Source organism: Phyllobates terribilis, unplaced genomic scaffold (genome assembly GCF_046119375.1).
Source record: "Phyllobates terribilis strain yellow unplaced genomic scaffold, ASM4611937v1 Scaffold_4__5_contigs__length_816908805, whole genome shotgun sequence".
Classification (NCBI taxonomy): Eukaryota; Metazoa; Chordata; class Amphibia; order Anura; family Dendrobatidae; genus Phyllobates; species Phyllobates terribilis.
Window position 1 is genome coordinate 360,427,171 of NW_027362764.1, and position 17,193 is coordinate 360,444,363.

At 42.5% G+C, this 17,193-nt stretch overlaps 1 protein-coding gene across 2 annotated transcripts in view; it reads right to left on the reverse strand.

Annotated features, from left to right (window-relative positions):
• The window catches only part of TRIP13 (thyroid hormone receptor interactor 13), a 121,662-nt gene that overhangs the window by 70,091 nt on the left and 34,378 nt on the right, over positions 1-17,193 (reverse strand). For both annotated transcript variants that reach the window (XM_073678440.1, XM_073678439.1), the window contains exons 3-4: positions 3,529-3,694; positions 2,359-2,488 (exon numbers count right to left, since the gene is read on the reverse strand). In XM_073678440.1, coding sequence (XP_073534541.1) covers positions 2,359-2,488; positions 3,529-3,694 — 296 coding nt within the window. The remainder of the gene's footprint in view (positions 1-2,358; positions 2,489-3,528; positions 3,695-17,193) is intronic.

Below are 17,193 nucleotides of genomic sequence, written 5' to 3' on the forward strand. Positions count from 1 at the left end.
GATGTCAATAAGGCTAGTGCAACTTACACCTCCAACTGAAGGCTGAAATGTGTCCCATCTCCACAGTAGGACACATTTCAGTCTTCAGTTGGAGGTACAAGTTGAGAAAATTTCACTGATATATTTCAGACTGAGTAATGCGACCAAGTAGAAACAAACACCAGTACAAATTCCTCCTACAGGAAGAAAAACTTTACTCAAAAAAAATAACCCGAGACAAAGCACAATCTCAGTTTATCAACAATTAAATGAATGCTTACCTGTTGTGACAAAGTCACTGGCAAAGTACTGGAGGGGAGAGATGTAGCACTAAGAATGTTAGCTCCAGTAATTAAACATAGGAAAAAGGTTCCAGCACAGGAAGCGGTTAATCAGTTATCTTTAGTGCTAGGATGATTGAACACCTGTAGACAGGGAGGAGGTCAGAGTATAAAATTCACAGCCTTTCAGAGCATTTGGTGTGGGGTGGGCTTGGAGGTGAAAGCTCTAAGCTGTTTTGTCATGTGAAGGAACAACAAACCTTGGGTTGTTTGTTCCTGAAGCGGGCGCTTAGCCGTAGCAAAAGGGCTGTACTGTACCACACGTTATGGTTATGTTTTCACAGTTAGCCTGAAAGGCCATGTTTGTTATTGATAACATTACTGTGGTTTATGCAGTTCTCTTTATAAACTCAGCAGAAGATTTAAAGAGACAGTGTTCCTTTGTACCTCTATGTGCAACCAAGTGAGCCGATCTACCACACTGTATAGGTTGCGAACAATAGGTGCAACTCTAAGGTGGACACTACGTATTTTTTCATGAATCCATGCTGATTATCATTTATTATATTATTCTCTGCGATATAACTCTGCAGTCATCTCTTATGATGCCTTCAAAAACTTTGCACATTACCGATGTCAGACTTACTGGACAGTAGTTACCTGGATCCACCTTCTTACCTTTCTTAAATATCAGTACCACATCAGCTATCCTCCAATCCTGTGGCACTACCCCTGTTACAAGAGAGTCTAAGAATATGAGATACAGCGGTCTGTCAATTACTCAGCTCAGTTCCCTCAGTATCCGTGGATGAATGCCATCTGGGCCGGGAGATTTGTCAATGTTTATTTGTTCAGTCACAGGCATACTTCTTTTTGTGTAAAACTAGTTATATCAGGTGGTGAACTTTGATTTTTGCCTTGTTAAAAGATCTCTGAAACAGACGGTTCATTGGTGAACATGGATGAAAAGTGCCTGTTAAATATCTCAGCCTTTTCTTTGTCCTCTATAGTTATCTTGTTATTATCGTCTTTTAGGGGCTGATACCTTCTGTTTCTTTCTTTTTGGCATTGATGAATTTATACATTTTTTGGGGGATTTATTTTAATGTCAATGGCAATTTGTTTCTCTGTAGATAACTTTGCTAGCTTCATTTCTTTTTTACATTTCTTATTTAGATCTTTATACTCCTGAAATGCTATTTCTGTATTCTCGGCCTTCAAGATTTTGAATGCCCTTTGTTTTTCTTTAAACTGTCGTATTTATCCATAATAATTTATTTTTATTCCTGGACATTTTATTACCAGAGGGTATACATTTTCTACAGGACTCTAGCAGTATTTGCTTAAACATGCCCCATTTATGTTCGGTATCCCCAGTTACCATGACATGGTCCCAGTTTACACGATTAAGCTCTTCCCTTAATTTGTTGAAATCAGCTTTCCTAAACTTCCAGGTTTTGGCATTTCCCCTTTTGAATGTTTGTTGATTGAAGATTACATTGAAACTTACCATATCATGGTCGCTGTTTCCCAAATGCTCCCAGACCTGTAGATCTGAAATTGTATCCTGAACTGAACACAATGAAAACCAACAGCATGACTCTTTCTTGGTCAAAGCAAGACAGACTGCCAGCACAGTGAGGTTACACTTACTGTTACACTGTATGGAGAAGGGAGGAAAGGTGAGGAAAAGAATGTGAAGCTAGAGGGAGACATAAAAAGATTGTGCTGACCTTTCTAACAAGTCTTTTACCTCACTCCAGAGCTGGATTCACAGCTACACTCAACTAGATTAAGGACATTGTTATGACATGTGAGCACTGTAGCCAATCAGTGACCATTTGTGGGCTGCTGCATTTCCACTTCATTCGGATGAATGTCCGCCAATATTAGCAACATCTGATTGGCTTGCAGGGCTCACATGCTGTTGGTGCGAGATGTGAATATATATATGTTATTTTTAATTTTACAAGGGGAACTACTTCATTTAAAAAGTTTGTCCAAGTAGTGGACAATCCCTTTAAACTTGAAATATATGCATTGAATTTGTAATGCTGTTACGTGGAGGCACAGAGATTTTATTAAAAGAAATGCTCACCAGCAGGTAGAACCCAGTGGTTAGCTGCCACAAGCTCTTCATTCTCTTCTTCTAAATTCTCTGCACTTGGTCCTTCTTCATTCAGTTGAAATACATGAACACATATATTGCAGTTTCCAAGGTCGATAGGCTCAAGTACAAAAATAAAATAAGCCAGACATAATTACTATTAAAAACAATTGTATAGGAAAAAAAATCACTGCTACCAAAAATCACTGCTTTAATGTATGCACACTGAGATTTGGAATACACAGAAACAAATTGTGCATGGAAAGTGATAATATATTGGTATGGATTCTAAGGAGTGCGCAATGTACAGCTGTAATGTTAATTAGCATTTTTATACAGCTACTTAAAGAAAAAAAATGCCTGCCTTGCTATAAACATAGATCGCCCATACTGATAAGTAAAATGTGCTGTCACAGTGAGGTCTAACAGCCTATACAGAGAATGCTTTGGTCCGATTTCCATTAAATAAGAAGTCTGGGCAAAAAGGATACAGTTATCAAAGGGAGTCTGTCACCAGACTTTTGCCACCTAATCTGAGAGAAGTATAATGTAGCAACAGACACCCTGATTCCAGCAATGTGTCACTCACGGAGCTGCTTTCTGTAATTTTGATAAAAATTACTGTTTTATCAGCAGAGACCTAGTTAAGCTGCTGCCAGATAGTCCTTCATATTCCCGAGCTCTGCATAACCCCTCCCCCATTACTGATTGGCAGCTTTTTGCATAAAGGCATAAGGCTGTCAAATCACTGGTGTGGACAGCATTCTATAAAGTTCAGCATTCCGAGAACTGGTAGATCTGCACAGATAAAACAAAATTTTAACAAAACTAAAGCAAGCAGCACAGTTTGTGGATTCAGGTTCTCAGCTCCTACATCATGCTGCTCTCAGAAAGGCAAGCAAAAACCTGGTGACAGATTCCCTTTAAAACTGGTATATACCATATTTAGGAAAATGGAGAAAATGCACTTAACAAATTAGATTGCAGAGTTTAATTTTCAGTGAGCCTATGGAAAATTAAATCAGAGATCTGAAAGGTTAACGAGAACAACTGTTTTGCTTTTCCTTAATAACAATGAGGATATTTATCAAAACGGATTCTAAGTTTAGTCTACAGCTTGCACTTTTTTGGTAACAGAAGGATCATTGAAAATTTTCCTACCTTTCTGGCCTTTAGCTGTAACTCTGTGTCTACAACTGCTACAGAGTTCACATTTTTCACCAAAAAGGAGTCATCAAACTCAGTCCATACGTAATCCCCAAACACAACGCAATGTCTTGTTAGTAGTTGCATCACATGACTTGTTACATCTTCAGTTTTTGCTGTGCTGAAACATGAAAGTATAGGCGAATGTTCACACTAGGCGTTTTTCAATGTTTTTTTTTCTGCAGCAAAACCTGATCTCATGGCAGGAAAGAAGCTGCATCAAAAACGCAGGTTTTAGTGCATTTTTCAGGATCCCAAAAGTTCAGCTTTGCTTCCACCACAGAAGCATGAACACAGGTCACCAATGAAAGACACATGAGAAACCATATTAACCAGAATTACAAATGTAACAGTGGGGGGAGGTTAATTTTTCAGGAAACTTTTTTTGTAAGACATTGGCAGGGCATTGAGTTTGTAGGACACTGTTTATTTTCACACTATGGTCTGCCATTGAGTTGCTCAGAGATTGTTCAATTTCACACCACCGTGGGCCATAGGTATTGTTCAATCTCACACCTAGCACTGTGCACGCATCACTAATTTAATTACACTGTACTAATAAAACCTGCCATCTCAGGTGACACAAACAAGATGGTAAAATCACAAAAATAAATGAGTTTCACATACTGCTTTACTTTTGTTTTCACTAAAAACCCAGCAAAACCTGATAGCTATGTTCACACTATAACCACCCATAACTTTCAATGGGTGAAAAACACAGAAAAAATGCTAAAAGAAGTGACTTTCTCTATTGTGCAAAAAAACATGTGAAGCACAAAATACTGATGACTCAAAAACCTGTGTGTGAGCATGAGCATGAAATCTCAGATTTTGTTGGTACTGTAAAATGCAGTTGAAAATTTGCATTAAAAGAATGCTGAAAAAATGGCTAGTGTGAACATAGACCATATTTTTAGCTGAGTCTGAGGGTATGTGCACACGGTGCGAATTTGCTGCGGTTTTTATGCAGCTTCAAAACCACAGCGGCCAGATGTTACAGCATAGTGGATGGGATTTCTAGAAATCCCATGCCTGTCGAGGTTAAATATATATATTATAGAAAATCAATTAGTTTCTTTTAATAGAGTACCTAATCAGTGTGAATTAATATAGAGATGATGGAATAATCTATGTGTATGTATGTATGCAAATGTGAATATGCATGTGGATCATGTTAATAGTTAATGAATATATAAGTAACAGTTTCTGTTCTTATTGTAGACATGAACAACGAAATGATTTCCTGGGAATGACGTATGCATGTGCATGGCTGATAACAGAGAGATTCATGTCGAGTTGGCAAAGATGGTGCTGAGAGACAACTTCACCCCTCCCATCAGAATTCCTAAGGCGTTACTGAGGCCAGGAGATACATGGATGAGCAAATTGCAGTGTGCCAAGCTATCAGAAAGAGCAATGAATTTTACTAATCCCACCTAGAAGTAGAATACTATATAACCCCATGTCTACGTAATTATGTATGCCATTTTGTGTGGTTCAGTCTCTGAGGGAAGTTTTTCAAGATGGTAAGAAAATTTGGTTGATTAGCTTCTTTGCATGCACTCGGACATCTTTAATTTGGAGGAGAGCAGTTACCTAGTGTATCTTAAATTGGTGAGATCACACTCGAGGGAACTCTAGGTCTTGGGGTCCCCATCACCGGACCACCTACGGACAAGCCGGGACTGCTCAAAGCGAGAGCCTGATCAACTCATCACTGAATACGGTAAGTCTGCAGATTTAATGAATCCATAGTGCTTATTCGTATTTTGAGCAGTCTCTGGTGAGTTTGTGGTGTCTAGATTGGCCTTTAGGGACAGTCCCGTGCAACTGGGCGGGTCCACGCTGTGTGATTCCAAGAACTCTGGTGTGTAGTCGCTCCTGGCTAACTGCTGTTCTGTGGTTTCTGAGGTGTTCCGTCCCATTAGAACGATCTTTGTACTCAGGGTCGTACAAGTATACACTTGAGAATTTAGGAAAATTTCTTTGTTTATAACGCGGGCACGCAGGGACTGACGTTGCTGATAAGTCGTGTATTAAGACGCCATTAGGGGGCGGGCATGCGGGGCCAACCAATCCTCTATTAAGTCGTGGGACACGCGAGGAGTGAAGTTACTGATAAGTCGTGTATTAAGATGCCATTAGGACGTGGGCACGCGGGGTTAACCAATCCTCTATTAAGACGTGGAATACGCGGGGAGCCAACTGCATCGTTAAGTCGTATATTAAGACGTCACTAGGACGCGGGTGTTCAGTGCTTCATTAAGTCGTAAAAGAATCAATTCAGTGCTTGGTAGGGAGTGTAGGGACCTGTTACAATTTTACTTGTGTATCAGCTGCCTGGTCTGATCATAAGTCTAAGGGGATGGGACGCCTGGAGCCAAAATCATGGAAAAACTAAAGACATTGTTTGTGTCACAGGGGTCACTCGATCAGGAGTGACAGGACCCCAAAGATATAGTTGCTAGAAGAGAAGGAAGGAAATATGTAGAGGTAACCAAAAAAGTCATTGTGTGGGTTGTACCCGGGGGTAGATTACAGTATGAGATGTTGAATGCAGAAATTTGTGAAAACAGGGGAAAAATGGAAGATAATGGGTTGTTGCAAAGTGCATCCATGTGGAAAAAGGTTGCGCTGAGTTTATCGAAAGAAGGGTTTGTGGAGATTGAGGATAGGGATAACAAAGGAAACATAACTGGTTATTTCTAGGTTAGTGAGATGCCTCCGCCACCGCCCCATAATGGCGGCGCAATGAATTGTTGGGTGTGATCTAATTGTGGCCAGCAGAATCCATTGTTAGCAGATTATTGTGTTGCATGTCACGCGTTCCGTCCAGGAGGCCCACCCCTCGCTACTACCCAAGACACTCCTAGTGCCCCATCCTCATCCGTTATACCTATGTCCGCCCAAAGTTCCAACCCTTCCTGCAGCGGCCATGTTATTCCACCCATTGCATCACCTCCGGCCTCTGACCAGATGTCAGTGGGTGTGCTCCTTCCCAGTGGCACACACCCTTCCTTTAGTGTGCTTCCTTCCAGTGGTGGCCATCTTGGCGCACCAGGAATACAGGCCACAATACACACTACACCCGGAACATCAACCGCAACATTTACTCCCATACCAGTGTGTCCGGTTGTAACTCCGGGTGGTGCGTACTATGTCCCTCTCTATCCTCATTTGCCTAATTCCGAAACTCTATTTAATAGTCCGGAGTTCCGGCACGCCCTTAATCGAAGGAAGAATACTATTGAACCGGAGGAGCCGGGGGATGAAGAGGCGGCATAACCACCACCATCACCATCAGCGTCCACACCAATAAGCGATCCAGAAGGTAAACCGGCTTGTGTGAAATTTCGTACACCAATATCAGAATTCTCTCTGGATCGGGAGGATTCCCGTGCCACCCTTTCAGATGAAGAATACCATGGACAGAAAGAATAATTTGGAAGTCATCAACAATACTAACAGCAGGTCTGGGGGATCTGGCAAACACAGCAGGTGGATGCTATAGTTAATGCAGCAAACCCTAGATTACAACATAGGGGAGGAGTGGCTAAGACTATTGTGCAAGCCGGAGGTAATGCTATTCAGGAAGACTGTAACAGCATTGTACATTCTTCAGGACCGGTCGAGGCAACAGACCTGGTAGCTACCAGACCAGGGAGATTACCATGCAGGCTTATCATTCATGCAGTAGGTCCAGTGTATGATGAAGATCATCATGATCAATGTGTGTCACAACTCAGAGCTACAATCAACAATATTCTGAACTATGCTGGAACAAGGTACCCTACTTCTATTGCTCTTCCTGCTATAAGTTCTGGAATGTATGGATTTCCTATGCAAGCCTGTGCCCAAGCAATAGTCCAAGCTATAAGGGAGTAAAGAGGACTAACTACATTGGAGGAGATAAGACTAATCAGCAATGACTATCATAAATCTCAAATTCTCACCCGAGCTGTGGAAAGTGCCGCAGCTAGATAAGACTCACTCAGCCGCCAGATGACCTTAGAAGATAATCCAAATGAACTATTTCCTGGACAAACAAGCCCACCTCCTGTTGCTGTGTTGCCGGTATCTCCCTCAACATCTCAGTCAGAATCTCCAGATTACCATAATAGATATGTGGCATTCACACCTTCGCAAGATTATCGAGTGATTAGTCAGCTACCTGACCCAGACAGACACCCTATGGCGTTCTACAGAAGAATCAGACAAATTCAACAAACTTATTCTGCCACTTGGAAAAATCTTCATGAAATCACAAGCATTAAAGCGGGAGATGCTTTTTGGCCAATAATTCAAGTAGCTCTGAATGACAGCCAAGTGACAGACAAGGAGACTTACCAATCAGGAGGAGCCTTTTGTCAACAACTTCAGCAGTGGGCCAAGGAGCATCTCACAGATTCATCTACCAGTGTATTGGACTGTACTCAAGAATCAGTGGAGAATGAAAAATTTTACACCAGAATCTATACTTTGTTCAAGGATCAAGGGTTTGATGAAGGTCAGAGGATCCAACAGAATCTGCTAGTCACTTCATTTGTTAGGGGACTCAGAGGAAATCTCAGCGAAGCTTACAGACTCCAGGCCAGAATACGTGGACATGTTCTCGCAGAAGGTACTCCTTATTGCTAAAGCTATAGAGAAACAATTGAATGCTGTAACAAGGCCTGCTTCAGCACCTGCTCAAGAGATTTACCCTATGACTCGCTTATTTCTGATGATTTCCTTTCATGTGTGGGAGTGGATGGAAAACCACACTCATCCCGACTAACATTTCCATTGCCTATTGGGAAAGAACAGAAGCTGCTGGCCAGATTGCTCGTTTCAGACACCTGCCCGCATAATTTGTTGGGAGCAGATCTACTCCAGAAATTAAATGCTCAGATATCATATGATGAGAATGGAATGCATCTAGATGTCTCTACTCCGTTATCATTAGAGGAACAAACAAAGGTACATGCCCTCCCATTATCTTGACTGCATACCACCTGAACTCTGGTCTCAAGGTCCTGATATAGTTCGGCTGCCTGTCCCGCCAGTGCAAGTTTTCCTGAAGAAGGTGCACGGATTCCCAGACTACCACAATACCCACTGAAAGCAGCCCAAGAAGCATCATTAGATGCCTAGATCCAAGAATTACTCAAGAAAGGAGCATTAATTCCCTGTGTTTCTTCTGCTAATACTCCATTGTTTCCAGTGAAGAAGAAAACTGCAAGAGGAGAACCGGATAAATTTAGGATGGTGCAAGATCTGAGAGCTGTGAATGCAGTTATAATCCTGGAGACCCCAGTGGTGCCAAAGCCACATACATTACTCAGTGAAATTCCCCCTGAGACCACGCATTTTACAGTAATTGACTTGGCAAACGCCTTCTTCAGTGTGCCTCTGCATCCAGACTGTCAGTATCTTTTTGCTTTTAGACACAGAGGAGTACAGTACACCTGGACCGTTATGCCTCAATGAGCTCAGAACTCTCCTCATCACTTCACACTGGCCTTAACTACCTGTCTCCAACCCTGGAAGAGTGAGAACCCTGAAGTCACATTTATATGTCGATGATCTACTCCTCTGTTGTCCCGATGACCAAACTTGCCACAGGTTCAGCTACTCTTTGCTCTGATTTCTGGCCACCATCGGATGCAAAATTACTCTGTGAAAGCTACAATGGTGTTGTACCAAAGTTGTGTTTTTGGGTCATTGCATATCCCAAGGTACCAATCATCTCACTGAAGAGCGGAAAACTGTCATCCGTGACATCCCGTACCCAAGAACTGTCAAACAACTCCAAGCTTTCCTGGGAATGGTCTCATACTGCAGGCAACGGACCCCTAACGTGTTAGTTCTCATGCAACCTCTATATGATCGGGTCCACTCTTCTGAGCTTGACCTGCATTTTGACCAAGAAGCTGAGGATGCAATAGACCTGTTGAAAGAACTCATCATTTCAGGCCCTGCACAGGGGATTCCCAACTATGAATTTCCATTCTTTCTATTTGTCTCTGAAGCGTGTGGCCATGCCTCCGGAGTTCTGGCACAAAAACATGGAGGCCACAAGATACCCATCGGATATTATTCCAGTAAATTGGATCCAGTGGTGCAAACAGCTCCAACATGTCTCAAAGCAGTGCTGGCAGCTACAGAACTCCTCCTCAGAACAGCAGATGTTGTACTTGTCCATCCTACAACTATACTAGCCCCTCAAGATTTGAAAGCTATCCTTGCACAAACCAGCACAACTATCTATCTATGCAAGTGTCAGATTCCAATGTGAGCTCCTTTTACCAGAAAATATAGCTCTTCGGTGATGTACTGTCTTGAACCCCTCCACTCTGCTTCCTCTGTCATGGGGGAACTGTTCTGTAGATTTAGGGGGGACCTTAGAAGACCATGAATACCCTGATTCGAGTGACCATGATTGCCTTGAGGTCATGAAGGCAGAAACTTCTCACCTACCTACTGTCTCTGAACAGCCACTGCCTGAAGCGGATCTGATACTGTATACTGACGGGTGATCTGATACTGTATACTGACGGGTCCAGATGAGCAGATGAATATGGAACTTACCAAACCGGATATGCGGTGCTGTCCCCACCAGCGGTGGTTTCTGCTGGACCACTGCCATCTTATATATCAGCTCAAGAGGCCAAACGGTATGCTCTGACCGAAGCCTGCAAGTGCGCAGAGAGTCGAGTGGCCAATATCTACACGGATTTGAGGTACGGAGTCGGGATTGTCCACGACTTTGGCCTGATATGGGCCCTGAGGGGCTACAAGACAGCCAGTGGAGCTCCAATCCGGAATGCAGCGGCAGTGAGAAGTCTGCTAGAAGCTCTGAAGTTACCTAGGCAAGTGTCTGATCAAAATTAAGGCTCATGGGAAACTGAATTCAGAGGACATTACAGCAAAAGCAGCAGCTATAGAACCAATATTTCCAGAGGAAGCAGAGGTGTCAGGGGGTACGGAGGTGTTTGTGCTCACCAGAAGTCAGAGACAATGAGGGGATGAGGAAGAAATGGGAATGAGAAATTTGGGGTTGGAAGAAGAAGAGGAGGAAGATGAAGAGGAGCAAAGACTGGAAGACAATCCGGCACACAGGACTTTAGTGGACCGGCAGAATGCGGTAACAGAAGAAGAAAAACAAGGATGGATCGGACGGGGAGGAACGTTTTGTAATGACGGAATCTGGAGAGTGGGAAGAAGAATATGTCTGTCAAGAGCACTGTATCCTGCAGTGGTTCAGTGGGCTCATGGAAAGATACATAGAGGGAAGAATCAGATGATTTCAGCTATCAATAAACTCTATATTGCACCCAAGATCTCAGCTCTTGCTACAAACTATACTAGGAGCTGTGAGATTTGTAGCACTTGCAATCCCGGAAGAACAGAACATGTGCCAAAGAAGAAACTGGCAAAGTCACAGTATCCTTTCCAGAGAATCCAAATTGATCATATGCAATTACCCAAGAGTGGAAGATATGAATATGTTCTGGTGGTGGTGGATATGTTTTCCGGCTGGACAGAAGCATACCCAGTAGCCAACATGACCGCTAGAACTACAGTGAAAAGGCTTCTGGCAGAACTTATCTGCAGATTCGGGATTCTAGAAGTGATTTAAAGTGATCAAGGACGAGCCTTCACTGCATTAGTTACCAAATCATATCTGGATGATGATTGGGGCGGATTTGGGCCTGCATACTCCTCATCATTCTCAAAGTAGCGGCAAAGTTGAAAGGATGAATGGCACTTTGAAAAACAAAATTCTTAAAGCCAGTAAAGAATTGTCACTTCCATGGCCGGAGGTGCTGCCTTTTGCCCTATATTCGGTCCGAAATACCCCGAGACAACCCACAGGGCTCACATCATATGAGATCTTGTTTGGGAGGCCACCCAGAATGGGTCGATATTACCCACAGCAGCTTAGTTCAGGGAATGATAAGCTTGTGAATTTTGTTGTCGGACTTGCTAAAGAGTTAAAACTAACACATGCTACAGTGTACTCTTCCATTCCAGACTCAGATCTTGAACCAGGTACTTACAGCCTTCAGCCTGCAGATTTTGTCTGGATAAAGAATCACATGCGAGGCACACTGGATGCCAGATTTGAAGGGCCCTACCAAGTGTTGCTTACATCACCTACGGCTGTGAAGGTCGAAGGCCGAACATCTTGGGCCCACGCATCCCATTGCAAGAAGGTGGTCTCAGGCCCACAACCCTGATGTTCCTTTTTCTGATGACGGTAGCTATGGGGGAAGCCTTTGTTACTGTAAAACGTGCATTCCAAGCAATTATTACTGAAGAGAATGATATTCCAGTTTTCTGGTACAACACTTCCTTGAATGTGGTGACTTTCCAATTTGATTACTGTGGGATCGTATCTTGTAGGGGGTATGAGAGATTGAGTAGTGACTGGTTAAGAGCTTTGTGGGTGGACGCTGACCAATATATCTGTGTCACTGACAATTACTTGGGACAAAAATGTGATTACTGGGATGCTGTTGGGTGGAACAAAGGTGACTACGACTGGGGATACAAACCACAATCTGCTAAGCACAAAAAGGATAATAACAGGAAATCTTTGCTTGACCATTTCAAACTACTAAAAAGACCATTTAAACCTGGGTGTAGGGTTATAGGTACATGTAATAGGTTGACTATCACCATAGAGAACTCTACAGAGCAAGATGGAGGAATATACAGTACAGACCAAAAGTTTGGACACACCTTCTCATTTAAAGATTTTTCTGTATTTTCATGACTTTGAAAATTGTACATTCACACTGAAGGCATCAAAACTATGAATTAACACATGTGGAATTATATATTTAACAAAAAAGTGTGAAACAACTGAAAATGTCTTATATTCTAGGTTCTTCAAAGTAGCCACCTTTTGCTTTGATGACTGCTTTGCACACTCTTGGCATTCTCTTGATGAGCTTCAAGAGGTAGTCACCGGAAATGGTCTTCCAACAATCTTGAAGGAGTTCCAAGAGATGCTTAGCACTTGTTGGCCCTTTTGCCTTCACTCTGCGGTCCAGCTCACCCCAAACCATCTCGATTGGGTTCAGGTCTGGTGACTGTGGAGGCCAGGTCATCTGGCGTAGCACCCCATCACTTTTCTTTTTCAATTTCTCAGAAATTTCTTTAAATGAGAAGGTGTGTCCAAACTTTTGGTCTGTACTGTATATATTAGGATCCTGGAGTGAAGGAAGGATGGGAGGTATGGGAAAGTTCAAATTGGCCAGCATTTCTAATAAAGTGGGTCCGAAGATAAACCCATTAGCCCCTCGGCACCACAGGATGGAAGGTATGGTAGCCATATCCAATCCCACTTATGAGGATACCCTAACCATAGAAAAGGGATTTTCAGATCATAACTGGTGGTTAGAATGGATGAAGTATACGGCAACCCAACATAACTTTAGTGATTGTTAAGTATGTTCACAGGCCAGGCCACATTTGGTGCAAATGTGTCTCTTGGATATGTATACCAACAGGACTTCAAATTCCAGTGTCTGCATCCCCTGGAGAACGAAATATTTCATTAAAGCTGGAATATCAAGCTCCGGACAGGGAATAATCATCTACCCAGGAAATTACACTTGTTTCCAAAATACCGGGGGGAGTGGGAATTTCTTAGGGAATTTTACACAAGGTTGCTATGGGAATTACAGTACTATAGAGGGTACAGAGGCCCAGGACCAGAAACAATCTGTGAGTGACGTGTACTGGATTTGTGGTGACATGAAGATTAGGACTAGACTGGAGGTCAAATGGACTGGGGAATGTGCCTTAACTAAAGCAATAATGTCTGTTTACCTTATATCTGAGTCTTAGGAATCCAAAGAGGAAATAAAGGCTGCGTTTGCAGGTACATACAGGGCCAAGAGAAAAGTTAACTCCAAAGGCAGTTTTGACCCACATATATATATATATTGATGTTCTCGGAGTGCCTAGAGGGGTGCCAGACGAATTCAAGGCCCGAAACCAAGTGAAGGCGGGATTTGAGTCCATAATGCCCATAATAACCGTTAACAAGAACGTAGATTGGATAAATTACATATATTATAACCAAAGATTTGTCAATTACACCAAAGATGCCTTACAAGGGATAGCTGACCAACTAGCACCCCCATCTACTATGTCCTTCCAAAACAGAATAGCTCTGAATATGTTACTTGCAGTAAAAGGAGAGGTATGCAAAATGATAGGTGAGCATTGTTGTACTTATATCCCAGACAATACCGGCCCCATAGGGAAAGTTACTAAGGCTCTCAAAAAATTGACAGATTTAAGTGAAGAACTGGAAAGGAATTCAGGTGTGACTGATCCCTGGGGTAAATATTTTTCTTGGATGAGAGATTGGAAGAGTTGGTTAATCCAAGGGGGAATTATTTTACTAAGCGTGATGATTCTAATTAGTGTATTGCTAATCTGTGTGATTCCCTGTGTCAAGAGGTTAATTGCCAAAACAGTAGATGCAGCAGTACCTGTCAGTGTCTTGTCCGAAGAATCTAATGAAGAGGCCTATGAACAAACAATTCCCATTAGAACAAAGGTGTTGTACCAGAGAGATTACCGGAAGTAAATGGGTTTGTAAAGTTAATATCCATATTTCTGTGTTAGGGGTGACCCTCAATTACCCAGTCAGTAGATCTTTTAGGGTCTCCATCCCTTTCCTGTAGGTCTTTGTTGGAGTTAAATTTAGGAAACATCGGTGGGTCCGTCTAAAAGAGACGGGGCGCCCGCCATATCGTAGGGTTCCAGAATAGCCTTAACATAGGGTTAATTCCTTCTCCTCCTCTGATTTTTAGCATATGGATATTAAAAGCAAATAATTGATTTTAGGGGGGTCTGTCAAGGTAAAATATATATATTCTAGAAAATCAATTAGTTTCTTTAAATATATTACCTAATCAGTGTGAATTAATATAGAGATGATGGAATAATCTATGTGTATGTATGTATGCAAATGTGAATATGCATGTGGATTATGTTAATAGTTAATGAATATATAAGTAACAGTTTCTGTTCTTATTGTAGACATGAACAACTAAATGATTTCCTGGGAATAACGTATGCATGTGCATGGCTGATAATAGAGAGATTCATGTCGAGTTGGCAAAGATGGCGCTGAGAGACGACTTCACCCCTCCCATCAGAACTCCTAAGGTGTTACTGAGGCCAAGAGATACATGGATGAGCAAATTGCAGTGTGCCAAGCTATCAGAAAGAGCAATGAATTTTACTAATCCCACCTAGAAGTAGAATACTATATAACCCCCTGTCTACGTAATAAAGTATGCCATTTTGTGTGGTTCAGTCTCTGAGGGAAGTTTTTCAACCAGGTAAGCAAATTTGGTTGATTAGCTTCTTTGCATGCACTCGGACATCTTTAATTTGGAAGAGAGCAGTTACCTAGTGTATCTTAAATTGGTGAAACCTCCACATGCCCACTATGCGTTTTTGTGCACTTGCGGATCACCTGCGAAAACTGACATGAGGTGGATTTTTCAGATCTGCAGCATGTCTATTTCTCTTGCGGAAACGCATGTGGATTTTCCCCATAGACTTGCATTAGATGAGGAAAATCCGCATGCGTAAAAACCAAATGTGTGTTTTGTGTGCGTTTCCGCAGCAGAAACGCACACAAAAATGCTACAGGATGATCAATAAAGTTTGTTTTAAAAAAAACAACAACTATTCTCTAATTTCAACATGAAGACATGAAAAACGCATGCATAAAAACTGCATGTTTAAAAACCGCACTAAAAACTGCAAGTAACCTAATTTGCATATTAGGTGCGGAAATGGTGCAGAAATTCTGCAGTGTCAAAACCGCAGCAAATCCGCACCGTGTGCAAATACCCCAAGGCTAACAGGCTCTGTCAGTGAAACACTGACAGGTCTCATGCACTGCAGTAAATGCGAAAAGCAAAGTCTGATGTTACACACACACCGCCTAAGTTCAGATAGGGGCAATACCGGTTATATGAATTCGTTGGAATCCTGGGGGAACCATTACTCAGGGCGACCATAGGCTGCAGCTTCTCTCAGAAACACGATAGATTCAGTTGCTGACCAGACATATCTGACAAGAGTCTTCATAAACGGAAGAACTGTAACATTTAATAAGGGACGGCCAGTGCAATGCAAATGTCTCTGAGCAATAGGCTCCAGTAATAACAGTACAGTCTCCTTTGCAGCACAGCATTACATAGTCTACTATCTGGTAGCACAGTACAGGACAGTTTTAATGAATACACAACCACAGGCTTTTCCACAAAGACTCAATTGTACACAGCATACTTTATCCTGCATGGAGATGGAGGGGGGAGGGTTTGATGAGGGAGATGACACAATCCCCATACAGTCCTTATCTTCCTGCCCGATGATAGACTTCCTGAACTAACAGTGCAGGGTATCTGACCTGTGTTGAGCTTCACCCTTGACTTGAATCCTGTTCTCTTTCCTGCACTACTGTGAGATACAGATCACACACAGCACTTCTCCTTTTGGCTGCAGCCAGACTGTAAACAACTTCCCCCACAATCCCCTTGGGGCTCTGCTAAAGCACTCCCCTTCTCCTGTGACTGTGTTAACCCCTCTTGTTGCTGGATGCTTCTGGAGCACAACACTTCCTGTCTCCTGTGCTTGTGTTACTTCTAATAGTTGCTGAATGCTTTTAAAGCAACAGCACTACTTCTGCATGTCACACTCTGCAACAGCACTACCTCTGCATGTCACACTCTTCCCCCCTTTTTGAATGTCATCCTCGACATTCGTCTTAAGTGGTCAATCTGACCAATTCTGAGACAGAGGTGAAAGCTGCATAACTTTATATACAAATTGGCATTGTGAAATTCATATAACGTTCATAAATATTGATAACCTAATCTTATGACCTTTTTCATGTAGGATGCCAGTAAGAGATAAACAATTAACACAATTAAAACAATCAGCATCTCTTCAGTTGGAGCTTTTCGTACGTCTTCAACCAGCTCTCTCTCTCTATGCTTTAAGAATTCTTTGTTTCTACAAAGTCTTTTAAGGAAAATCAAAGCATGAAAAAAAAGTCTTTCCACCAGGCAACATCTTCCATACTGCCTCTCGGTGGTGAATACCACTCAAGTGGGCTTATCTAATCCGCAGGCAGAGATACCCGTTTCCAGTCGACAGTCCCTGGCACTTGACTCGATTCACCAAGTGTCTCATACGTCAGCATCATGGGCCTCCTCACTTCTCGAGTCGACATCCTCCTGGTGGGCTGTTCCTCAGAGACCACGGGTTTTTCGATCACAGAAGTTTCTTCCGCTGCACTCATTTCCCGTGCTTCCTCAGATGTTCTTGGAGCTACCTCTGTAAGTTCCTGTACTTCTCCTGAGTCACTTGTTTCTGCACGGTCTGGTAATTCCGCTCCTTCTGAGTGTCGCTTGGTCTCTTCAGGGGCCGGTGTTCAATCATCAGATCTGAATTGGACTTCATCCATACTCCTTGGTACGAACTCTGGAGCCTCAGGACTTCGTTCACTCTCCTGAGAAAGATACATCCCTCTCCTTGCCGGTCCGAGAAAAACAACGGTGTGTTCTTTTCCATCGGAACTTTCAAGGTCACTAT